The sequence below is a fragment of the Drosophila subobscura genome, chromosome E (assembly GCF_008121235.1).
Source record: "Drosophila subobscura isolate 14011-0131.10 chromosome E, UCBerk_Dsub_1.0, whole genome shotgun sequence".
In the NCBI taxonomy this organism is placed as follows: Eukaryota; Metazoa; Arthropoda; class Insecta; order Diptera; family Drosophilidae; genus Drosophila; species Drosophila subobscura.
Window position 1 is genome coordinate 2,155,102 of NC_048531.1, and position 25,932 is coordinate 2,181,033.

Below are 25,932 nucleotides of genomic sequence, written 5' to 3' on the forward strand. Positions count from 1 at the left end.
GGGAAGGAAGAAGTTAAGGAAGAAAACTCTATTTTTCGATACTATACTATATATACTACGCCACTATTTAGAATATACTGACCACACATATTCCAATCATAAATTAACGTGATAAAAATTCTTAGCTGCTGAAAGCCCATTTCAACTTTCGCATCAAGAGAGAGGGGCAACAAGAGAAGAGTAGCGGAGCCGATAGGAGAGGGACAGAGAGAGAGAGAGAGAAAACTGTCTGCAGACCAAGCAACAAATTACTAATAATTTTCACATTTAAACGACAACAAAGCAGACAAACAAACGTAGAAACATATGCTCAGAATTCAAATAAATATGTATATGTAGGTACACATATGTAAATGTATGTATATGTAGACGTACCGTACGGGTGTTTAGCGTCGGCCATATGAGCAGACAGCTTGGCAAAATATATTTCGATTAAAATACAAACCAAATTGGACTGGACAGAGCTTTGACACAAAAACTAAATTGCCTGCCAAGTGTCCCCGCCGTCGAAATTCACAAGGAGAAAGAAGCAAAGATAAGAGCCCCTATCGGCGCCAGATAGCGCGGATCCATTACCCATTGGAAGGTAAGTTTCAAATCAGAGGATAATGAATAAATGTTAATAAATATGTGTACATATGGAAGGTATAAATATAGACTTTATTACCTTTTCTTAAGAGAAAGTAATTCATATAAAAGTATTCTGAATGAGAAACTGTCTGACTCGGCTATTAAGGCTGGAAAAGAATATATGTGTGTACATATCGTGTACATACATTATATACAGACATGTAGGATATACATATGAACGTACATAGTACATGTCTGGTGGACATAAACTTATTGACTGTGGTAGACTCGTCTTACGTTTCGCCTGAATCGTAAACTTCAATTCGATAATCCAATTTTTCGCACACTCCCATGCCCGAGACCGCATTCTTTGGCCACCTGATAGCACTCTGGAAAAACATGATAATACTCTCTCATAGTTCTCACTCAGATGAGGACAAAATATGAGAAAAAAGGCAACGGAGATAAAAAAACACCAGAGGGATGGGATGGGATGGGATGGGATGTAAGAGTACTGACCATGTCACAGAGTGCCATAAACAATTTTACAGCATTTTTGCTGTCATAAGATTAAATGTGCATAAACTGGTGGGGCAAGGCGACAGACAAGCAAAACCACTAGATAAAGGAGCAGCGAGTGTTGGGCGATGGAGCCATGCGATGGTTGAGAGCAATAACTATAAAACAAGGGAAAAACAGAAGCCAAAGCTTCAAAGCAAAAAATGGCAGTACAGTTACAGAAACCGACTTTATGGAGGGAGCACGAGTACGAGTACGAGTATGTATGCATTTATTCTGGGATTCGTTTTTAGTTTGTTGTGAGGACGATTGCTTCCATACCGGTATGCACGAGTAGTAGCAGTAGCCAGCCAAGAGACGACAACATCCAATTACAAAAGTGAATATTTTGAACCATCATGTTTTGGCTTTCTCTCGCTTTTCCTGGTTTTTATTTTTCCTCAGTGTGTGTGACCTTAACATTTATTCCATCTCTTTATTCTATTTCTTTCATTTTTTTCTGGTTTGTTTTGTTGGTGTTGTTGCTGCCGTAAAGTGACTTTCAAGTTTTTGTTGTCCCCCACAACAACATCTGCCGCTGCCTCTGCCTCTGCCACTGACCTGATTTTGATTTCTTCTTTAGCCGCAACAACAGCAGAGGAAATTCCAAGTGAGAACATTCCATGGAGACGGCCTTAGCCGGACACCTTAGCAGAAATTCCTGGCATAGCTGCTCCCCAGAATAATGAGGCACGCGACCATGCCCACTCGAGCACGTTTTACATGAATTGCGGCTGTCGCTGCTGCTGCTGCCGATGGTGGCGTTGATTATGATGCCAGAGCTAATAATGGCGCACACCTTGCTCCCAAATGAGGCACGAAGACACAAGGCCTGAGAACGTACATAAGCATATAATATATTTCCCTCGCTTAAACGTTTAGGCAGTGGCTGTCATTTTAACATTATTCACGCAAAATCAACCAAAAGCCTCCCCCTCAGATAGCTATCAGTTTCGATGCGCGTAAAGCGCCTCCTGACAGCCTACCCAAATTGTGATTTTCGATTTGTGGTTCCCTTTGGCACTTACAACGTGGTCAACAAGTGTCCGTCTCGATTTTTGGACAGCTGTGTGAAATATAATTAAGTATACGCTGGCTTTGTCCGTCAAACGGTGCGTATACTCCACGCTTGACATGACCTGACCCGGCCCCCACCTTCCCTGAACCAATTCGTGCCCACACTGAGCGGCTTTCACCTGCCAGCCCCTGTCCAAAATTGACCAGCAAAAAGCACTTTGCCCCAGCCCATTGTCCTGTGAATTTCGGGGCAATTTGTATGGCCTTCCTATAGGCCGCTCTTCCTTTTCCGGACATGTGCCATTGTGCCACAGAGAACAACAGCACGTCGTCCTCTCCGAACGTGTGGCGTGTGGCAATCACAGAGCAGCTCAATAAAGGCGAAAATCTAATTTTTTATGCCGACACAAGAGTCAAGAGTCGAAGTAGAGCCAGAATGCTGAGATGAATATCAAAAGATACGTACACCTTTTGATTGATTTGGTCTCACACTGTCTTTGCGTTAGTATACCTGCATACAGCTGCCCCCATCATCACAACTGCGAACTTTGATCAGCTGGCAGTCTGTCGCTCTCTGACAGCTAAAGGGAAATTATGTATTACATTCTGGGCACGCTGGGCCAGCCTGTTTATCCCAACAAACAATAACATTTTCATAGTAGACACTCTGACAACAGAGACACTGTAACGAGATATTCACCGCTGTTTTTTCGAAAAATAAGGCCAGCATAGGCCCTTGTAGTCCGGAGCTCGAGTATTTGATGACCTGCAAACTCAGCTGTGGAGCCTCAACAAGGAGAAGGCTCTACAAATTTATCGTATTCATTTATTATGTATCCAATATACATACATTTATATTTAAAACCATAATGGACATCGTATAAACGCAGTGATAAGTTTTTAGCGATTGCCCATGTACAGTGGGTAGCCACAGGGAACGAATATACCCCTTGCATAATAGGAGTGGGATGTGGCATGAAATAACAGCCACTGACGTTGCATAATTAACCTTTTGTCTTTGCATTTGTTTGGGGCTCTGCGCCGTATGGGAGGGATGGCGGCAAACAAAAAACGCCCGTCAGATAAATTGCAAAGTTAATAAGGAATGTAGCTGTGGCTGCTCTCCCGTTGCCCGTTTTCAGTTGGTAACGCTATTTGGGTTTAAACACATCATTAACTGCTTAAATAGCAACATTTCCGTGTTCATGTGGGCATGTGTCTGGGCGGGGCGGGGCTCCGAGTGCGTTCATTATCACCTGTCCGTCCGGGACAGGCCGTAAGGCGGGATGGCAGTCAGCGATACAGACAAAGGCGATATGATATTCTTACGGTGAGGTGGATGGGGGCTGTTTCCCCTCCCACACGATGCTGACAGCGCACAACGTATTCTTAAGTGCTTCATCTTGTCTGAATAACATTTGGGGCAGGACCTGGGCAGACGCAGAGGCATATTTTCCTCATTTCCATCCCCCAGACGCCACCTCCTATTTCACTCCCTCCTCAAGCGCTTTGCCGAAATGAGCTGGCACATTTATGGCATTCATTTTCGGGACGAGCAACTGGCATTTAGATCCCCTCGGCCGCCTTCTTCTACTCGCTCGCCTGGCCATACATATCTAATGAGCAGTGTGCTCTCGAGCTGAAAGCTCACCTAAATGGTTTCTGTAAGCTTCAGGTTACCAGTTTCAGAGTTGTAGGTAAAAATTCATATTTATGCCTATTTCGGCATGTTTTTCTTCTACTCCGGGGCAGTGTCTGGCATTTTTATGGGGCTCCAGCTCCAGCTCCGGACACCTGAATTATGAACTTGCCACCTTCACTTCGCATGCGTCTGCAGTAGCAGCTACTTCTAAAGAAGTAAATTAGTTTTGCAGTAACTCGAGAGTTTGGCATTGCCGTCTTACATATACACAATTGTTTGTGCAGCGCTGCATAGTATGTTCAGTCACGATGAGTTTGGCCCCTGGTTTTGCAGTGAGCGTAGTAAGTTTTTGATTAATTTTGATTGGGCCAACAAGAAGAGCATCCGTTTGGGCAGGCCAATGCCAACAGAGGGGCCAACCATTGAAATTCCTGCCTGAACTTCAATATAACCAAGTAGCAACATGTTCTCTAACGTTGGCTCTATTTAAGATTAATAATTAATTGAAATGCTGCATGTCAGATCAAATTTCCATCAAATTCGTATTTTGCTCTCACTGAAATTGCTCGAAATTATTATTGGTTGATTTAAGGCTAAAAGTTTGTCCATCAACTGTCAGAAATTTGTATTAATTTATCGAGTTTAGCCAGCTCGCTTTGATATGGCCAAACAATGAACTCTCGCCGAGTTTCAGCTGATTATGAAATTGCATTTCCCAGCAGCACATAATTAGAAAATATTTCAGTGATTTTTCAGCTGTCAACGGCCCTCAAGGCCGTATCGATTGGGCTGATGGCGAGAACTTGTCGAGTGTTTCACCTTCGAGCCGATATCCGTTTCCTAGGAACGGTACGAAAAAGCTTTCCCCCAACACCAGACGGCATTCTCCGTCCTCCGCTCCACTCAACTCGGCTGCCAGTTGACAACATTTCTTGCCTTTCGATTGAATTGCCTCCATTTTTGGCTCTTATCGGCTCAAATGTTACTTTTCATAGCTGCGCGATTTTTGCCCAAAATCTGTACTTTCCTACACTCGAAAAAATGTACACGAATTGTACCTATCGACATGAAGATATTTGATAATCAAATGTATACTTTTAGTAGGGCTTCGGGGCAACTTTTTGAAGCTGAAGCATCAGCCCATTGAACATGCAATAATGCTAACTTTTTTTTCTCGGTGCATGGGATACTTTTGCTGCTTTACTGCTGCCACGGTCGTTAGACTGGGCGCGCGGTGCGGCGATGCGGGGTGTTCGACAATAATTTGCAACGAATATTTCAAAATGCCAGCCGCAGCAATGGAATGAATGCCAACGCGAAATGGCAAACTAAAAAGTTCAGTTTCTTGCCGCAGCCAGTCTCAAATTTCTTGGCCTAGTTCTAGGGCAATCGGAGCCGTGGCTCGATCTGACTCTTGAGCCATTTGCCGTCAGTCAGGGCCAGTGCCTGAAGACGGCAATGATTGATGGACTAATGCCTCAATTTGCCTGTCGCCCTCGCTGTTTACACTGGGAACCCGTTCGGATCTGATGTTTATATAGTTTAGCAGCCATTCAATACACAATGTTTACGTTTATTTTTTAATGGTCTAACCATGAAAATGGATTAAATTTATTTGGAATTTTGTTTGATTTATTTGATTTATGGCTGACCATAGAGCATAAAGCGAACACTAAAAAGCAAAATGTACATAGAATCGAAATCCAAATCAATTCGATACAAATACAATTCGATAAACAAGTTTTGTTATATTTCATTTGTCTTCAAATTGCGTTTTGTATGAACCGGAAATTGCGTCAGACTGCCCGCCCCTCCCATTTACCCCTCTACGGGTCCTTTTTCGAAGCTTCGCACATCGCCAAAATTGATTACACAGAAAGTCTTACACTTTTTTGAGGGCAATGAGGCATGGATTAAATCGTTTTTACGCTTCAGAAGAGTGCCAAAAAATAAGAAAAGTTAAGTTGATAATTACGGAAAATGTCAGTCAAGATATTCAAGTGCCCATACTCTGCCCTCAGATCCACCTTAATGGTGTGCCAGAGGTAGTGAAAGTTCTTATTATTTTACTACGAGCTCAATGCGGATAGGGTGAATTGAATGCCAGCATTCACTACGCTACAACAAACACCTTTTACCCATTGCTCCAAAGCCCTAAGAAAGCTAAGGGGCAATTGCCACTGAATTCGGAGACCTGTCCCTTCCTCCAACCCTGCTCCCCAGCTTCAGGCTCACATGAGCTAAAGCATCGTGTTGACGCCCATTGACGCTGCCTTCCAAAGGCTGTCGTCTGTCGCGTGGTCCTTTTGCAATGCAGAAACAACATCAAATGGCAGACTCATGCAGGCAGCGGGGCTCCACCCTCACCCCTGTGACCTTGCTCGGGAATGTAAATATACAGTGCTAGTTTCCATACTCATATTTAATTTCTGCTCTCTGAGATGTGATTGATAATCCCCTGCAGGGGGATGCCCCAGCCAGCAAGTTTCCCCAGTCCCAATCGCTTATCGGTAGCGCTGACATTTGGCCGTCATTCATGTGGCTGCTTATCAATAAAGCTTAAACAAAAGTCCCCAATCGGAGACTCGGTTGGGCTCATAAACTCGTAGTACGGCTCCGGGTATAAAAGCTGCTCCCGACTACCACTCAGAATATCAATCCATTCACGACACTCAACAAAGATGCAATTTAATATGGGAGCCGTTTTTCTGGCGCTGCTGGGTCTGCTTGCTGTTGGGCCACTCACGTCTTCCGAGGCACGCCATCGGCAGGGACCCATCTTCGATACGAGGCCGTCGCCCTTCAATCCCAATCCGCCCAGGAGAGGAACCTTATAAGGATCGACCGTGTTGTTGCTGCTGCTGCTCCTGATGTCGTTAACACATTTAATAATTAATTTAATGCAATTAAAGAAAACTGAACATCAAAGGCATGGAAACAAGTAACTAAATTACATCCATTCTAAATGGAAAAGGGGATAGGGAGGCTCCGTGGGAATATACCATCCACTTCATCTAGGAGCAGCATGCAAATCAGCAAAACTTTCCAGTTGCTGAACAATTTTCCAAGTCTCTTGCGGCCTCTCACTCTGCGAACTTTGTCGGGTTGCCACGTTGTGAGAAAATTATAGATAAGTATTAGATGCAGTTTGAGACACTCAAGTTCTGGGGAGAGACTGCATTTAGTGTGAATTTGAGAGCCATTCAACTGTTCGTGATGATCATTTCTGACTCATAAAAAATAATTATACAATTGATTGGAGCATCGGCATACACCTTTGGATGTCAACATTTGAATGCAATTTAATGTGCAGCGGGGTATGGACGTATGATTTAAATCTACTGCCATCGCATCTGCATATATGTGTGTACATACATATACATAAATATATGTGTATAAATCTACTCGAATGAGTAGATGCGAATAAAATTGAGTACGCGCAAACATTTCAATGAGTTTCACACACAAAATCGAAAATGTTTTCCTCACGCTCTGCTTTTCTATTTTCAGATGCGATCCAAGAAAAGAGCAAAGAAAAACACTTGCAAAAATTAGCAGCAACGCCGGCAGTGGCAGTGCCTGTGGCAGTGACTGCTGTAGCAGCAGCTGACGGACACCGGCAGCGGTCGGGAGGAGGCCGTGCATCTATAAATAGGAGTCGAACACTTTGTGCGCGTGACAGCTGTGAAAACGGCAGGGGGCCGGCGGCAGTGGCAGTGGCAGCCACAGAGATGGCAGCTATGACGTCATTGGCTGGATAAGTGATTGCGTTCGGAAACGTCACGGATGCGGTACAAACTGGTCCGGCCAGGCCAATAAACCACATATCGCGTATACCCGTTCCCCGCATATACAGTTGTATGTAGAGATGTATATACGTGGATCTGGCATAATGAGAGCGCCAGACAAACGGGAAGAAAACGAATGCCGAGCAGCGGCCGCATCACCTGAAGCAGCACCCGCATCAAGAGCAACAGCAACAGCGATAGCAACATGCAAAGAGGCAGCCAGAGCAGCAGTAGCAGCATCAACAACAGTAGCATCGGCAGCAGAGCAGCCATGAGAATCGCGAGAAAGCACATCAAGAAGAAGGAGAGTCGTCGTGGCGAAAAAGACAAAAGTTGCTAAAAATCAAAATATTTCAGTGCTCACAGCTGCTCTAGAATCAGTCTAAATTCGTCGTCGATCGGCAGCAACGAGTGTGCTGTGGTGAGCCCCAGTTCCACAAAAGCGCGCGCGCTTCTATCTGTATCTGTATCTGTGTGTGTTTGTGTTTGTGCGTAAGTGTGTGTGCGTGAAAAAAGGAAACGGAAGTGGAAGTCGAATTGAAAGGGGAATTGAAAGTACAAGTGTACACAACCACCACCACCGGCATTAGCAGCAGCACAAGCTGAAACGACTCAAACGAGCATTCAACGACACTGAACCCCAGCGTTAATTTACCAATAAAATCAAGCCAAACTGCTGCAAAAATCTGTGCGTAAACATTCAAATAGCTACCTTCCTTGTGCTTAAATATATTCTACAATTGAACAGAATACTGAAATGCCGACCACAGAGCGTCAAACAAATGCAATTGTGATGCTTTAACCATTAACGGTAAGTGAACATTTATGGAATTTCGTTTTAATAAGCCACATCTATGATCGTGATAAAGATTCGGTTCTGAAAAACTTCAAAGTGTGGGTCTATGTACATACAAGACTTACTGCAGAGAGAATTTCCATTCGATTAATACTGTTATTCGTTGACATCTAGGAATAAGGATTTCTGGAAAAATAAACTCCCTTCAAGTACATATGTATGTACATACACACACACGTATGTACATATGTACTTCATTCGGCTGTGCACGGTTCCTTCGCAGAAGTGTTAAAATTTTCTTATGTAGAAGCAGCTTCATGGTATATTCATGGGGTGCCACGTTGCTCAGAGGCAGTTCTTGCTGGTGCGTGCTTTCCCAGCCTCTCCAAAGGTCTCCCCATAAATTGAGCTTACTCGTTTCGGCAGCCTTGTTTTCCCTATCTATGTATATATCTTCCCTCGCCATGCGTATGTATCTCATGGCTCTGCTACCTGTATCATTGTCGGTGTGTCTCTATGTACAAGTATTTTTGGTTATCTGTTCTTTTGCATGGGAATTATGGTGAATTATTTGACAGCTGCATTGTTAGGCTCGTTACACTGATGGGTCTTGGCAGGAGGGCATAATTGCTGGTTGGAATTGATTGAGCCCATTACCCCGAGCATTTCCAGAAAATAAATTACTTTTAGCAGCTTGAAGATATTTGCTCTCTGTTTTCACTCGAAGTAAAATGCAACCTGACCTTGCAGCTTGAACTGGGACTTGCCCCCAGCGTTCTACTCCTTCCTCATCCTCAGCGTACAGCATTCGTTTTCTTTTGCAAGTCGCCAAGAATTTGGTTAATTTGCAGTCTCATAGCAAGCACAGAATAACTCGACACACAGCCATGCCATGAATTTTTGTATGTCTTTACATTTCTATATCTGTAACTATGTGTAATGTCAGGAACTTTTGCATTTGGATGCCGCTGAGGCAGCATCAGCATCATCATCATCATCAACGTCGTTGGCTTCTTCTGGGCTCACTGCCATGCAATTATGTCTATGTCTATGTCCGAGAGCATCGCATCCCCTGGCATAGCGTCGTTGGGACGCCTTGACAATGCACTTGAGTCAAGTTTGCTTCCTCTACTCGGATTCGGATCTGCTCCGATCCATTCGCGTGCTCTCTATATCTCTCTCCTGGGCTGCTGCTTGCCAAAATGCATGCGAGGGTAGAGGGTACAACTAGAGGTAGCTCTCTTATTTATTTATAAAATTTTGTTTGCTGCCTGTTTCCTCATGCCACTTATGCGCCGTATACCTTGGCCTTCTTGAGAGCACGCCCGTGAATGATAAGCGGGGCACAGCGTCGCCTGTCCATTGTTATACCCGGCATTCAAACATTTTGTGGGTATATTAAATTCGTGAATATGTATGTACATATGTAGCAGCCAAAAGGATTGCTGAATAGATCAATAGCATTTAACGTCTAGATCTCAGAGCTATAAATTCCGAAGCAGCTTCAATATTCACTCTGAAACAAGTCTGCCGGGAATCTGTGGAATTCAAAAATTTAAGGATACTAGAAAACCAATACTTGGAGCCTTTATATGGTAATCTGAAAAGCTCCGTCTGAGGGTTAAATCATCTTGGCTGTTGATGATGCTGATAAAGATATTATGGGTGTACAATGTAGATCAGGGCTCGGCACCCATACAGTGCAGTACGCTTGTGTGTGTAGCTAAAACACGAAGATGCCTACGCCGAAACCGGTTTCTTGCTTTACACTGGGCGAAACAAGCTGCAATTATTTCGTGTTGAAACTTTCAAGAGAAACACAAATTTTAAGCAAAACAATAAAAATTTTAAAGAATATATGACAAAAATGAATACAATTATTAAACACAACTGCACGTAACATAATCGCGTATTATGCATTGCGCATTGTCATCTATAATTTGGAAAAATAAAAAGTTTTGTTGTTACTTCTCATTGAGCATGTTTTCTTACAGTGTGGCATTCAATAGTTGCGTAGCGTGATCTTGCTTTGTCGACGGCTGATCAGCAACTGATGCCATTTTCGTTCTGTATCTGGTGTGAAAACGAGACAACAAGTGCCGAAGTCGCATTGCCGAAGCCATACGAAGCTCTGCTGCTTTTTTATACTGTCGGTGTACCGGCAGCGCAGCAGCAGCGCAATTTTACGCACCCCAGGGATAGGGCCGTGCCGAGCCCTGATGTAGATACATATTTTATGAATGGGGTCAGTATTGGTGCAGTTGGAAATATTCCATTCTCTTCGTTTTCTTTTTAATCCTCTCCTTTGTTTGTGGCATTGCCGCACTGGGAAAAATGCCATCTACATGCCATTCCCAGAAAATGTCACCCATCCGTCCTTTGCAACTTTAACTTCGTCCCCCAGTTCACGCCATTGTGTGGAATCACTTTCGCTTTCCCTTCTCCTCGGCGCGCTTTCCTCTTCTCCGTCCGTCCCCTTGCTGGCCTGGTTTGATGGATCAATGTTGACAGATTTAACGAGCTGGTAAAGTGCAGCAAAACAATTAAATTATCTGCGTGTGTGTGGAAAGTGTGTGCATGTGGGTGTGCGAGGAGATTTCGCCACTGTGGAAGATGGAGCAGAAAAGGCCTGTGGAGTGGCGAATGGAAATGAAATATTTGCGTACAGCGTCAGATAGTGCCACCGTCCCATCACATCCCATCCCATCACATCCCATCTTCCCTCGTCGTCGCTTTTCAACCTTCAGAACCAGGTTGGTTGCCTCGGAACTAAATATGAGGAATTATTCATGTGCCACACGGCTCGCTTGCCCTGTTTTCCACCTCTCTCTCGCGCTTACTCTGTCTCTCTGTGGCAGCCAATAAATTATTCACATTGAATTAAATTGCGTGATTTCTTCTCGACTCAAATCGCCTTGCCGCAAACACAAAATGTAGCCACCTATTTATGAAATGCAATTTCTGTGCTGGGCTCGGTTTTCTTCGCGGCTCTCATTCTCGTCACACCCCTCCTCCCTCATCCACCGGTTAGTTTTCTTTTGGGTTTTTCCTCACATTTTCTCGCATCCACACACGCAAGGCCGCCCTGCTCTGGCTTCTGACAATATATGAATTTAATCTCGACCGATTTCGCCGCACCGTGCCGTTGTTCGCCTAATGCGATTTTAATGCCGGACAAGGCATGGCCCACCGATAGTCGGCCGTTCCCCGAGGGTGAAATAGATCAGGCCAATATCAATTATATATCAATTATGCAAATTTTCCATCTACAATGCAACAGGAAAATACACACGCGCTTAAGTCAAGTTCGTCCCTTGAACGCAAATGGGTAGGGGAAAAAACGTTTGGGTTGGGTTTAATTCCAGCATTACACTTTTCACTACTTAGCATTTCTGTTAGTTATTCCAGTTAGTACAGGTCATTGACTAAAGACTAAAGCAGCTGCTTTATCTTACGTATACATTTGGCACAGACTTAGAGAAATAATTGAAGCCATGCGTCTACTATGGTCTATGTATTTAAATCTGAAAAATTCTTTAGTTTTTAGGAGCTGCGAATGCTTATTCCATTCCAATTTCAAGTTATTGGTCAAATTAAATTCTCCCAGCAGATTTAAATAAAAACAGAAAAAGCTATCAGTCTTTATAGCAGTTTCAATTGCTGTTTTTCTTAGTCCGAGATGATACAAACGAATAAGCTGCTTAAAAGTGTAAATTATACTGTGAGGCTCACTATAAATTAAATTACACAAACGCATTTTGTGAGAGGGAAGGAGGAACTCGAAAAGCAATAATTTGTCATCATGTTAACTCTGCTGTAATAACTAAGTCGGCGTGGAGACATCGGTTATCATAAATATTTAATGGAGATTTAATTGATATGGCTCATCAATTGGCCAGTAAAATCGCATAACAATAAGCCGTATATGTGGCAAGTCTGTTATTATACCCGGTACTCGAAGAGTAAACAGGGTATATTGGGGAATTTTGGATGTATGTAACACACGGAAGGAAACGTTTCTGACCATATAACGTATATACATATATTCCTTATCAGCATCAATAGCCGAGTCGATGCCTGTCTGTCCGTCCGTCTCTCCGTCTGCCCGTCCGTCCGTCTTGTTGAGCGCCTAAATCTCAGAGACTATAAAAGCTGGAGCCACCAAATTTTGCGTCAAGATTGCTATATGCTCACACTGTTACAAAATTTCGTTCCGCGCCCACATGGGGCGAAAATCTCCCACAGCCACAATTTTTAAAGATAGAAGAAAAGAAAGAACAATATCAATCATATCACCGAGCTGGGATCAGATTGGATCAATATTATAGCCAGAATGAAGACATTAATTTGCGTGGGCTGCGCCCACCCCGCCCAGCACCTTTTTTTTTTTTGCACATTTTTACATTTACACTCTTCTTTGTGTAGTTTGCGGCTCTAGGGGAGGGGGCGAGCTAAAAGAGCGTGTTGGCTTGAGAAGTTATGTAGATGTAGATGACATATGTAGAAAAAATGTAAAATGTAAAATATGGAAAAAATCACTAAGGTACATTTGTATGTATGTCTTACTGATTACCGGGTATAAAAGTTGTGACGCGTAAGAAGCGTCTCACACGTTCCTTCACGTGTTCTCTGACCTCTGTGGCCGCCCCCACAAGAGGCTTTAACACGCACCACACGCACACGTCCAAAAGGGGCATGCTGTGGGGTAAGCTTTGCCTTCCGGCTGCCGATGGCAATTCTGTTGACTTGTGTTCAAGCTTGCTGCCATAAAATGATCAATTACAGGTAGACTAGGACTAGAAGTCGAACAGTAACTACGTACAACACAAGGAGGAGGCTAACTTTGACTAGTCCGTAGCCATTGGGAGCCTGGTCTTGGCGTGGTGTGGCATGCAAAATGTGCAGAAGGTACTTCGAGGAAATGCCAAACTTTGTTGTGTAGACAGCGAGAAGTTTAGCCCGAGTCTTGGGTCGTGGAGTCGTGGGGTCCTGGAGCAGATGGAAAAAAGCTACTCCAAACAAAACGAAACACTTTTATGAGCAAAAATACTCGCTTGAGCGAATGACCCACAAAATGAAATGTTTTTAATGATGCTCTGCTGCGGTTTTTGCGGGAAAACTTTTGTATTGTGTTGTTTGAAAATTCAAAGTCGAGCAATTAATATAATGAATTTTATTATTCTCTTGTCTTCTCTTCTCCCATTGCAGAATATATATTCTTCGAGCATCGGAAGCATGCACAGATCCAAATGACAGCACGACCCGTAAATTAAATCAAATTCGAACTCTCCTTGTGATAGCCCCAAACTGCGGAAAGTACGTTAGCTTAGCCTCTATTAACATACTATACGACATACATATGATTTCTTACGGTGACCCTACCCACTGAGAAAACTCAAAAAAAGACAGGAAACCCGAACAAAAGACAGAAGAAAGCAAGCAAACCCTAACAGAAACCAAACTGAAACCGGAAATGACTGAGCCCCGCCGAGTGTAATGTATTCTGAGCCGATCCCAATACGATCCCGATACGAGAACTAGCTGAGGATTTACTTAGCGCAGTGTCACCATGTCGCATGGGGGCCGTAAGGAATGTACGTAATATATCCCGCCGATGAGCTCATCTTGATGACATATGGTTTCTTTGCGCCACGTGTGAAACCACGACCCTCACTCGACTGCCTCCGAGAGCCGCTCGTCCCCATCGAGTACCCAGAGAGAGGTGCCACCACAGCAACAACTACAACCACAGGCACAGCCACAAGCAAAACCAAAAACTCAACCGCTGCCGCAACCAGCAGCAGAGCCACCGCCTTCACCCCCACACCAGTCCAGTTTCAGTTTGAGGTTCCGGGGACCAGCCCTTCCTTAGGCATCAACCAACATCCGCAGCCACCTGTTCCATCACCTGTTTACACCAGCTTTTTCAGCTTTGAGGAACAACCACCCCCGGTCCAGAGTCCCCCGCAGTCACAGAGCCTGCCGCCCACGCCCACCCGCCGCGCATCGCGATCCTCGCTGACCCACTCGAATCACAGCCACACCTCCGGCAAACGGAGCAGCGTGAGGAGCGGACGCCTGCCGCCTGCGTCCATGTATAATGATGCCAGCCAGAAGCAGGGGAACAGCGCCACTGGACCAGGACGAGCACCATTCCAGCGCAGCAGCGCAGCCTATGACGACGAGGCAGGAGCCCTTGGCGGCAGTCTAGACTATGGCGCTGGTCAGTTGGTCAGCCGCTCGCGAAGTCCCAGCATCTTCCTGGAACCACCCACACCAGATCCCACACATGCCCACTTCGGTCCCGGCTGGGGCCGGCCCATGTCGCCAATGGATCTGCCGCCTGAGAAGTCGTCAAGCAGCGGCGTGGGATCCGGCGTCGGTGCCAGTAGGTCTCCCACGAGCAAGTCCCGGCTGCGACCCAAACTCCACCTGCCTCTGGGCCGGCTGGGCCGCTCCACATCGTCGGACACACGCGAGAGCAACCGATTACGTGAGGACGTTCACGTGCATGTGGAGAACCCGGTTTTCAGCAGCGAGAATCTGCGCCAGAATAATTTCGATGCATTCTTCGAGGCCCGCGAGCCCGTCATTAAGCTCCACCCACTCACACCGAACACGGCTCCTGCTGAGGGCGGTCGGGGCTATTCGCCGCCATTGGAGGGCCGCAGGGGGGTCTACGACTCGCCACGGACGAGGAGTCCCGTTGGAAAATCCGGGGGGGCCGGTGGCGATCTCTTTGCCCGCTCACCGCGAGAGGACCGCGATCGAATGGCCAACGCTCGTTCTCGCAGTGCGGATCAGTACGATGGGGCGGCAACGGGACTTGGGCCGGTACTGGGACCTGGACCGGGTACAGGTGCGGGTGCGGGTGCTGTGGAAAGTGGATCCAACTCTGCGGGCGGTGGTGGCGGTGGTTCAGCCGGAGCGCACTCCAAAGGTGACAGGTGCCTTCCAAGTCTACTCTTGCACCCGCTAATCGAATCGTTTACAGTTGATTGCTGCGCCTCGCGCGTCTCCTAGAGCATTCTTGACCGCCATGCCACATGCCATACGCCATAACATACCACAACATTACATGCGGTGCAAGTTTCAGCCGCAGTTTGAGTTTCGTTATCGTTATGAGTTTGAAATGAAATTCCTGCCTTTTCCTGGCGTATCCTTGGAATGATTTGCTAAGGGAGTAAAGGGATACATACATAACTTAAGTATCTTACATCTGGTTGTAATGTACTTATATTCAATAAAGCTGATTGAAGCATCTATAAAGTGTACCCAAATATCGTGTGGGTTTACCTTACCGTTTAAAAAATATTAAGCTTGAAATGCAAAAATATTGGGTTGGGAAAGATGCATTCATCAGCTTTATGGAATAGATAAGTCCATTACAACCAGATGTAAGATATTAGGTTATGTGAAAAAAAGTTATGTGTCAGAAAAAGACGAGTAGTGTAATTGGTGCACAAAGTCCGATAGGTCCCCCTCGTGCAAGGAAAAATCCTATGATCAGCATTGCTCATGTACTCTTATTCATATTTACCAACTGCTACTAGGACAAAAAAAGTCCGTTAAATACCAAAGCTGCCTCGAGTTTCCAGTTCATTCAAGGATACGCCTGCTTTGGCCTGGCCAGAGTCAGATTTTCTGTCTCTGTTCTGCAATCGCTTGGCTAACTTTTCCGTACTAAACACACAGATGAAGGAGCTGAACTTAAGGCGAACTTAAGGTGCTTGCCTTCCGCCTTTCGCCTGCCACCCTTGATCCATCCCTTAAGCTTAAAGGTGCTCTCGCATGCAGAAGTGGGTTACATACTTACATCCTTCCTTGTGGAGCTAGAAGTGCAGCTGCAAATGAAAGTGAATTGCGTGCCGTTGGCGCATTCGCTAAATGCAAGCACGCACATAATTTCTTCCTAAAGCTGCAGAAGGAGAAGGAGCAGCAGTGGGAGCAGTAGCGACAGCAGCAGCACATCCTGCTGTGACTGTCGTCCTGGAATGAATGTCAGCTTAGCAGCGCGTGAAGTGTAATCAACAACAGCGATAACGACGACAACAGCAACGGCAATGGCAACGGCAGCGGCAACGGCTGTGCACATCCTTGCAGCTGGCACGTGAGTGTGCGGCACCACCCACCAGGGAGGACCCATCCACTGAGCCAGCCCCACCCACTTGAATTCATTTAAAAGTTCAGAGCACGGAAAATTTGATGACCAGCGGCAAAGTAAATCAACAGCAGCAGCAACAGGGTTACGTGATTGTTGCTGTGGCCAACTTCTGGCAATCTCAGACACGCCTTGTTTATTTCGTTTTAAATTTGACAAGGATAAAAGGATACGACTTTCAACCCCTCGACCAGGCGCCGGTGCCCCGATTTTCTGCACTGCAGCTGTCCTTTTATAATGTCTATAGGATATCTGTATATCTGTGTGTATGTGCACCGCGGGTGCAAGCTATTCTTCTTTGTCTTCCGCTCAATTCCAGTTGCAGCTCGGCCCGTGCATATTTCATGTGAACTGTAATTGAGATGGTTGTGCAAGTGTGGGCCAGAACACACACACCAACAGAATAGAACAGAGTCAAACAGATAGACAGGCAGACAGCAAAACACTTTAGACACTTGGACAGACTGCACTCGATGGATGGGCATGGGAATGGGCCCCGGGGTCTTTTTAACCTCATACTCGTACTATACGGCGTATATGAGTGAGTTAGAGTGCGAGTCGAAACAAAATCTTGTCTCTGAGAGCGCGGCAATGAAATTACGCTTCATTTATTGATTGAATTTTAAATGAACCGACTTTTTTCGGACCCGACAACAACTCCGACCCCTACCAAGACCACGACCACGACTTTGAACAAACCTATTTTCCCTCTTGTTGACTTTGGTAATGGGACTCAGACTCAGTTTTCGGCACTCGGAATTTCCGCTTTCGACCCCGAAAAAACAAAAATAGAATGAACAGGAAAATACTCGCAGCCAAGGGCTTGGCTCGCTCGGCTCGCTCGGCTAAGGAAGACAGAAGGCCAAGGAAAAGTGCTGCCTGCGTTCATTATTTATGCATAAATACTCGTACCGACAGAAGACAGTGTTTGATTCGCAGCATAGCGGCAAAATAATTCCCGACATTGCTTCATTGACTTGACGGATACTTGATTCCGTTTATTTCGCTAGAAAACAAATCACATTTCGTTTGGAAATCTCCCACCCCATTTGTTTGCATTCAATTTGGTTTGTTTTGCTTGAATTTTCTTGTTTTCTGTTTGTTCACACAATTTTATTGATTGCCTCGTTATTTGAGTTGATTAATGTTTTTGGTTCTATTGAAAAAAATGCCAAGTATTGTCAAAACTAACGTCCAACGGTCTCGCAGGTTCTTCGGTAAAATCTTCAAGTGGTCGAAGAAATCGTAAGTTCTTCGGGTGGAGGGGGCCACGCGGTGGTTCCCTTAGCCCCCGGGCCGGCGGCAGTATGGCGTCTTACAGCGGCGTGCTCAAGGACTACAGTCACAGCAGCTTGAACGAGGCTTTCAAGTCCCAGAATAGTGTCAACTTTAAGTTAATTAAAACAGGTAAGCAAAGCCAATATTTTGTATGCGATACTTACTTACTCATACTCATGTCGTACAATTACATACATACATACATATGTATGTACAAATGTGTGTAGGTACATATTTGGGATTGTGTTTGTGTTTCCCCTAGTCAAGTCATATCCAATTCGCGTTGCCAGTGACATTCATGCCACAGGAGACGACACGCTATGCCGCAGCCTGACACGCACAGCAGGTGGGGCCAAAATCCATCGTGTAGTGCTCTAGGGCCAGGGAAGAGAACCACGAAGAGAAAAACGCTACCAGGGATAAGTTTCAGCTTTGGCTCGCACCTGAAAAGGCATGCGAGGAAATTTCTAGTCAAGAAAATAAAACAATTTATGTTGGAGCATTTAATTTGATAAGTTTTCCGTCGACTATTGTCGCTTTTAGGGCTTATTGATTTCCATTGCCAATTGTCTATGGTTTCGCATCTGATGGAGACATAAATCTGTGCGGCTCCTGCAAGCACTCGTACATACACACGTGTGTCCCGGGTACTAAAGCCTCATAAATTTTCCTCCTTATCTTAGATCTTGTTTGCACACAGGAAAAGAACACACACCTGCTCGAACGATATGACCCGGTGGACAATCTCCGACACAGATGCAACTTTTTGGCACAACTTTGACTTTGAATTACGATGTTGTCATAGAAAGTTGTCCCAGCAGGAGAGACCGGGAGATGTGTCTCCATCCCCATCTCCGCCACTCGCATAGTTCAGCGAAAATTGAGGCTGAATATTAAAAGTTTATAATAACATTTCTGATCCACATTGAGTTCAATCTCAAGCAAACAGATAGAAGGTGGAAAATAATTTATCGATTTAAGTAGAGTGGAGATGAGTGAGTCTAAGGGCTGTCGTCGTGTTTCTGGGAGCCAATAAAAACGGCGACCAATAAACTGGCAAGTTAAAGAGCTAAAAGCCAACTCTGAGAGAAATGCATATTCAGAGCGACATATGCATATTGGAGCAATCGTAAATATGATGGATTATCCAGCTTTTATGGAGAGGCATGGTCGCCTTTTCCAACTTTATGAGCTCTCCGAACCGACAATGTTGGGGGGAATATACTATACTCGCATTACTGCCAGCACAAAGTAAGTGAAATGGCAATGGCACTTTCTTAAAATAAAATGACTGCCAGACTCCAGCTTAGCCAAGAAAGTCACAAATCACAAAGCTAACTCTTTGAACCATCACTTAGGAGGAAGTTTCCATTTCTTTCTGAATCCAGCTCTTTATTGATTTCAATCTCTAATGCATTCTTGGTTTCCGGGCCATAAATCCCTTACATTTCATCTGCATTGTTTGAAATGAAAAACTCGTAGCTGCTTCACGGCATGGCCTCCGGAGAATTTAATTTAATGTCAAGGAAAACCTGAAAGCTCATGGAATTATACTATTTTCCATTGCAGTATCCGATTTCACCGAAACACTTTCTCAACTGTATGAGGAACACGCAACTGCCCTACAAACTCTAGTGTCCAATTATCGCAAAAAGAATGCTGAGCTACGCAAAGAAAGGTAAGTTTGGTCCTCACATTTCCTCCAATTTTGCAATCATTTTGATGAAAACCGGGGAATGGGGTGCAGACCAGCCTGCCACTTGGCCATATTTCAGGCATGGGAAACATTCCTGCAAGAGGCCGAGACGGACTCGCAGGCCTGCAACGATGTGGCCAGTGTCCTCTCCCGACAGGTGAGTGCTTAAAAGGGTTTATTTCTGGGCACAAAGCCTACAAGGCAACGCAGCTAATGGAAAAATCGAGTCTTTGGGAAATGTGCAGTTACCTTGGTCGAAAATAAACCAGAAAGTCAGTCGAATGACAATGACTGCTTTAATTAAATATCCCATTTTAACTAGCGTAAATTTTTTTGTATTCAGTAAAGCAATGCAGAATTGTAATATTTACGAACATTTTAATTCTGTATAAATTGAACAGTGATTTTCCTAAATAATCATTTTTTCATCTGGTCAATTTAATAATATACACAATAATTATATTCATATATGTATGAATACCGCGTCAATCCATTGAGCCAACCACCAACAAATTCACAATTTGCATCATAAACAGTCGACTCTAATTATGGTTAATTAGGGGCGTGCCCGCTGAGGGACCTTGGGAAAGAGACATTTGTAATTGGAGTGCCGAATAATGTTAATTTTTTTCTTTGTTTGCTTTGTTTTTTTGGCGCTCGTGGGTTGTTTTATGCTGTTTGGCTTTTGCATTAAATATCAATTTTCCACGATGACTTGCCTTTGGGTGTCTGAAAAAAATGTACATATGTACATACATATGTACATATCCCTAAATTAAAAAACCTTTTTTAATTTTCTCACCGAAACCGCAGGTGTCGCGACCAATGCTGGATAAATCCTTTCATCGTAAAGTTCAAAGCCGCAAAATATTTACACACAGGGAGTCTTTTGAGACTATTATCGCAAAGACTGAAGAGAAGCTGTCAAAGGTTAGTGAATGGGTAATATTTCTAATTAGTAGATCCAAGGAAAATGCTTTGCCATTAGGCTTTAGTTCGCATTAAAGTTATGCACCAGTGCCACATGACGCATACTCAATTTCGGCCGCTTCAAAGACCTCTTATGGCGTTGTGTCTGCATTCTGTTAAGCCATGGCTATTAGCCATAAATTCTTTTTCGTGATGTGTACCAGCGCAGCTCTGATTTTCCCTTCCAGTGCCGGATGGACTACAAGCAGTGCCACATGGCCCATCGACAGAGCCCCAGCCAGCACTCGCTCACCGAATACATTGATGCGCACAATGCATACGTGCAGCAGCTGCATGCCACCAATGGCATGCTGGAGGCCTACCACGGCGACACTCTGCCACACCTAATGCAGGAGCTGGAGGAGATACACAATGACCTGTCCGGCATTGTTTCCGATTCGCTGTTGCAGGGAGCCGACGTAATTGCCAGCAAGGTGAGTCTGAGAGCGGGAAGCTGGAGGTGCAATGATTTATAGCCGCAGCAGGTGGTTGCTGATGTTGCTGCTACAGTTGTTGGGGAGGGGGTGGTTCTGGTAATTGTGCCTGCCACCTGGCATGTGGGCTAATTTTTGTGACGACTTTTGTTTCCTGGGAAATAATTAGTGCACGATTATAACAATTACGCACAGTCGCAATTTTCCATAGTAATTTGCTTAATGGCTACAGCAACGAAGGGCAGAGCAGGGGAGTGTCCGACACCGGGCACAGGTCAAAGTTCCTGCGTAAGTTGCGTGTGGGAAGGGAGTCGTAGTTGTTTGAGGTCTACCACTGTCATACTTATGTAAATATACAATTACATGTTACCGCTACCATTTGTTCAGGCCAGCGACCAGGCCAAGCGGTACATCAGTCTGACCAACCAGTGCAGTGCGGTCTCGCCGCCGCAGGATCTGGCCAACTTTGTGCGCCTCCTGGCCCAGCCATCGCAGGCCCAGAAGGTTCCGCGGCGGCCCTTTGCTCCACCCCAAGGCGAGCCAGGCGAGGAGACGGGCGAATATAATGTGAGTACAATGCGAACAACTTGTCTGCGGCATTTGGCTGATGGGACGAGAGTGTGTGTTACAGGAGATGACGCCCAACTTACGGAACGAGCTCGTCTTCGACCGCCACTCCACGCTGTCGCAGCGCTCGGCCCTGGAGTCACTGAAGCGTGAGGCCTTAGAATTGGAATTGCAGATACGTCAGCTGCAGGTGAGCGCGTCCACCATTAAGACGACTATCTACTCCCTGATAGGTAGATGGCTAATGTGTGCGATTTTATTTGTTGCTCATCCCTTGCGCTGTAGGACGCCATTGATGCACTGAATCGGACACAGACTCGAGGCATAGAGGGCCAGCTTTACAACAAGGTCAACGAGCTGCAGGAGGATTTATCCATGAAGAAGTTTGACTTGCGCGCCAAGCAAATCCATTTGGCGGCCATACGGGCTCAGGTAAGTAGGCTGAGAGTAGAACGTTAGAACAAGAACCCAATTTGCAGGGGAAGCCTAACCATTAATTAAAAAAAAAAATCAGTTCGGTTCAGAACAGTCTGCTTGAAACTGCTAAGTAATAAAGTGTCAAATGTAATGTTAAATGTAAGTTTCGTACTTTTAAAAGCTTGTACAAGCTTTCAAGTATATTTAAAAGCTCTCAAAATCATCACAAAAGCTTATATGGAAAGCTATTTTGGACATACTTTTTTCAATGATGTGGCAAGGCCGTCATCTGACATTTGGACGAACCTGTTGCTCGAGCCCTCGACATTTGCCCTTGGGCGCTTGCACGCCTTTGAGTACACATGAACTGGCGCTCAAATGTGGGTCAAACAGCTGAGTGACTCTGTGACACTCGCTCCCTGCGCATGTGACCAAACCATGTCCCTCTCTGGCTCTCTCTTTGGCTGTATGAAGCAAGCATACTTGGGTTCATGTCGTCCTTCGCTTAGTCCTGCGGTAGATTAGCTTGTGTGTGGTCAGTGCGGATATGCGTGTATGCTGATGGCTTCGTTTGTAGAAAACGACAATTCCCCTCGTCGAAACTAGTCTGAATATCGCGTTTTGTGTGTGATTTCCCAGTTAATTTTGTTATTACAATTGCTCAGCAAACTGTTATTGTTTCTGTGTAGTGTATACTGTTGTTGAATTGGAACAGCCCAATCGCAAGCCCAAGCAAGCGCAAACAACTCTGCCCTAGCTCGCCTGTGTACGAAACAGCTGTTCAAGGGCTCCGAAGAGCTCGAGAGAGCAGGTGCATGCGTGGCGTTGCCAGACCATTTGCTGGAGGAGCCCGATGCTGTTTATAAGTAACGTGCAGCGCTGGCTCCGAGTCAGTCACGTGCTTGCATTCCGACGAATTTGATACGCGGGTAGCCGTCGTCTCAGTTCTACTACGCTGCTCCTGCCGAGTGATCCGTTCAACAAATTAGCCGTAGCCGTAGCCTTAGCCGTAACCGTAACGGTAACCGTAACCGTACACGTAGCCGTCGTCGTTAAAGCCGTCGTAGTCGTAGTATCAGTCGTTGCGGTCGTCGCGCTGAGGTTTGATTGGCTGCCAATTGCAACGGGATAATAATGCCAGGACGTCGCTTCAGTTAGCAAACAACAAAACACAAAAACCAGACAAATTGGAACAAGAGTTAACCAGAAAGGCGTTGCCCTCATTGACGATTTTTGTAATTCCCAACCACAGACAATCTATTTCTACAGTGGGGAGCAATGATGAGTACATGTTCACATTAACTGACTTTCGTCGCCCATAACTTCTAAACGCATAATGCAAACGTAACCAATTTTTTTGTAGATATCAATCACTTTATCCTTAACAAAAAGGCAATACCAGAAAAATACAAATATGAAGCTTTTAAATAGCGAAAAATAAAAAACTAAAAAAAGTCGCATGTACTCATTTATGCACTTTTCGTTGTTTTCACTTATTTAATATTTCAAAATTTTCTAATCAACAATATGCCTGCAGATTTGATGTTAAATATTTTTTTGGTTATATTCTAGTAATACTAACATCAAATTAAGACATTTCTCATAATAATCGAAGCAGATTTCATGAATTTATTAAATAGTGCCTATGTTGTACCTGAGGCTGAAGAAACAAAATCTAGAAAATGTAAATATTATTGTGTAGCTCACTAAAAATGGCTATAAGACAGCTAATACTGCTGAAAAACATGGCATTAGTCAATCGGTGGTGATCAGAGTGGAAAAGGCGCTAAATTTTGTCCCGAAACAGCAAAGCCAAGGTCGCCCTAAGGCGCTAGCAGGCCCAAAAGCCGCACTTATAATGTCGCAATTTAGTAACAAGGACTTTCTGAGGCCCAACGAGGTTCTTTTCGAATAATACTATCAATGTTGTTCTAGATGGCTAAGTATGGCCATCGTTCCACCGCCTAAAACATACTTACACCATTTTACATCTACCGGCATGTTTCATGGTTTGCTTGATTTGATGTCCTTAAAGCCTTTTTTCGGACTTAAGCTAACAATACTGCCACCCATATGATTATTTGGACTCATCAGACCTGATAACACGTTTTCAATCATCTGTGGTCAAATTGTTATGCTAATTTGAAAATTTCGGGTTTGCTTTACCATTATTTACCTACCACGTGAAAAGTGCCGGTAGATGTAAAATGGTGTAAAAATGTTTCAGGTGGTGGTACGATGGCCATACTTGGCTATCTAGACCAAAATTGATAGTTTTACGCGAAAAGAGCATCCTTTGGACTTAGAAAGTTCTTGTTCCCAATTTGCGACATTATAAGTGCGGCTTTTGGGCCTGCTAGCGCCTTAGGGCGACCTTGGCTTTGCTGTTTCGGGACAAAATTTAGCGCCTTTTCCACTCTGATCACCACCGATTGACTAATGCCATGTTTTTCAGCAGTATTAGCTGTCTTATAGCCATTTTTAGTGAGCTACACAATAATATTTACATTTTCTAGATTTTGTTTCTTCAGCCTCAGGTACAACATAGGCACTATTTAATAAATTCATGAAATCTGCTTCGATTATTATGAGAAATGTCTTAATTTGATGTTAGTATTACTAGAATATAACCAAAAAAATATTTAACATCAAATCTGCAGGCATATTGTTGATTAGAAAATTTTGAAATATTAAATAAGTGAAAACAACGAAAAGTGCATAAATGAGTACATGCGACTTTTTTTAGTTTTTTATTTTTCGCTATTTAAAAGCTTCATATTTGTATTTTTCTGGTATTGCCTTTTTGTTAAGGATAAAGTGATTGATATCTACAAAAAAATTGGTTACGTTTGCATTATGCGTTTAGAAGTTATGGGCGACGAAAGTCAGTTAATGTGAACATGTACTCATCATTGCTCCCCACTGTATATATCCATAATTTTAGAGTGCAAAGTCAGGCAGGCTTTTTCTGAGGCAGGCGAGAGATTTCTTGAGGCGAGTTCTGTTTTGATAGCCCCAAAAATTTAATTGAATCAATTTCAGCGTAAGTAACCACCCATTGACGATCAATAGTATTGCCTCAACTAGTCGAGAGTCTATGTTCAATTATTTAGCTTTATTAACCAATCACGCATTCGCACCGTGCGCCCAAAGAATTCGCTCTCAAAAACAAAAACAAAAACAAATCGAATCGAATCCACTCAATTCGACTGAAATCAAATCTTATCAAATCAATTTAATGTAGCACTGTCAGAGTTTCTCATAATTAATTGCTTGCTTTAAAACTTTAAAACAAACCTTAGCTGGTAGTCGAAATTCGCGGCGAAAGTTCACACTAATCAGTCTATCAATCAATCCAGCTTGTAAAAATTCTTTAGCGCCAGAAAATACTATTTATCGATACCTACCAATCTATGTCACAATTCTACAACAAACTCTATTCTATGTACTGTAAATAACCAATAACCAATTCTTTGCTAAACTAGAAGTAGTTAACTTATCTGTAGCACCAAACTGCAATAAGAACTATGTAAAAATCCATCTGGAGCTAGAGGCTCAGCTCGCTTTGCATTTTGTCATTTCGTGTCCTTTGTGCTTGTACTACACCTCGTGCTACACCCCTCTTGTACACCATCCAACACAACACAATACTCCCCCGATGCTGAGTGGGGTAGAACACCGTTTGTGAACGGCACCGCGAACTGCAATCACTTAACAGAATAAGAGACAAGAGATTCGCAATCGTATAGAACATTTAACGCAACTATCAAGATCTAAATCCACACTAAAACACATTCCTATAAATACACACATAATCGTATATACCATACACCATGCGCGTTATCGTACTGAAAAAGAATCGCCCTAACAAGCGCGGCACGCCCACGGCAACAGCGGCAGCTCCGTCGCGCGAGCCGCCGAAAAAAACGGCGTACGCAAAAGTAAGAATAAATTCGATATATTCAATATTTGGTTTCAATGTTTGCCGTTTTGATGGGATAGGAGGGAATGGAATGGCCAGCATGGAGAGCATGTCATT

At 44.3% G+C, this 25,932-nt stretch overlaps 2 protein-coding genes and 1 long non-coding RNA gene across 3 annotated transcripts in view; all 3 read left to right on the forward strand.

Moving 5' to 3' along the window:
• The first annotated feature begins 339 nt into the window (after positions 1 to 339).
• Positions 340 to 8,516, forward strand: LOC117891274. Its single transcript, XR_004648617.1, has 3 exons — positions 340 to 586; positions 7,298 to 8,386; positions 8,506 to 8,516. It is a non-coding gene; the product is annotated as an uncharacterized LOC117891274 (long non-coding RNA).
• On the forward strand, positions 6,430 to 6,726 carry LOC117891273 (metchnikowin). The gene has a single exon (XM_034796650.1). The coding sequence runs from the start codon at positions 6,469 to 6,471 to the stop codon at positions 6,622 to 6,624; it is 156 nt and encodes a 51-aa protein (XP_034652541.1). The 5' UTR covers positions 6,430 to 6,468; the 3' UTR covers positions 6,625 to 6,726.
• A 6,365-nt stretch (positions 8,517 to 14,881) lies between the features above and the next one.
• The window catches only part of LOC117891269, a 53,956-nt gene continuing 42,905 nt past the window's right edge, over positions 14,882 to 25,932 (forward strand). The window contains 9 exon segments of the mRNA XM_034796643.1: positions 14,882 to 15,318; positions 17,742 to 17,939; positions 19,380 to 19,488; positions 19,558 to 19,663; positions 20,320 to 20,436; positions 20,664 to 20,909; positions 21,297 to 21,476; positions 21,541 to 21,666; positions 21,762 to 21,908. Of these exon segments, the coding sequence (XP_034652534.1) occupies positions 14,883 to 15,318; positions 17,742 to 17,939; positions 19,380 to 19,488; positions 19,558 to 19,663; positions 20,320 to 20,436; positions 20,664 to 20,909; positions 21,297 to 21,476; positions 21,541 to 21,666; positions 21,762 to 21,908 (1,665 nt within the window). The 5' untranslated portion in view covers position 14,882.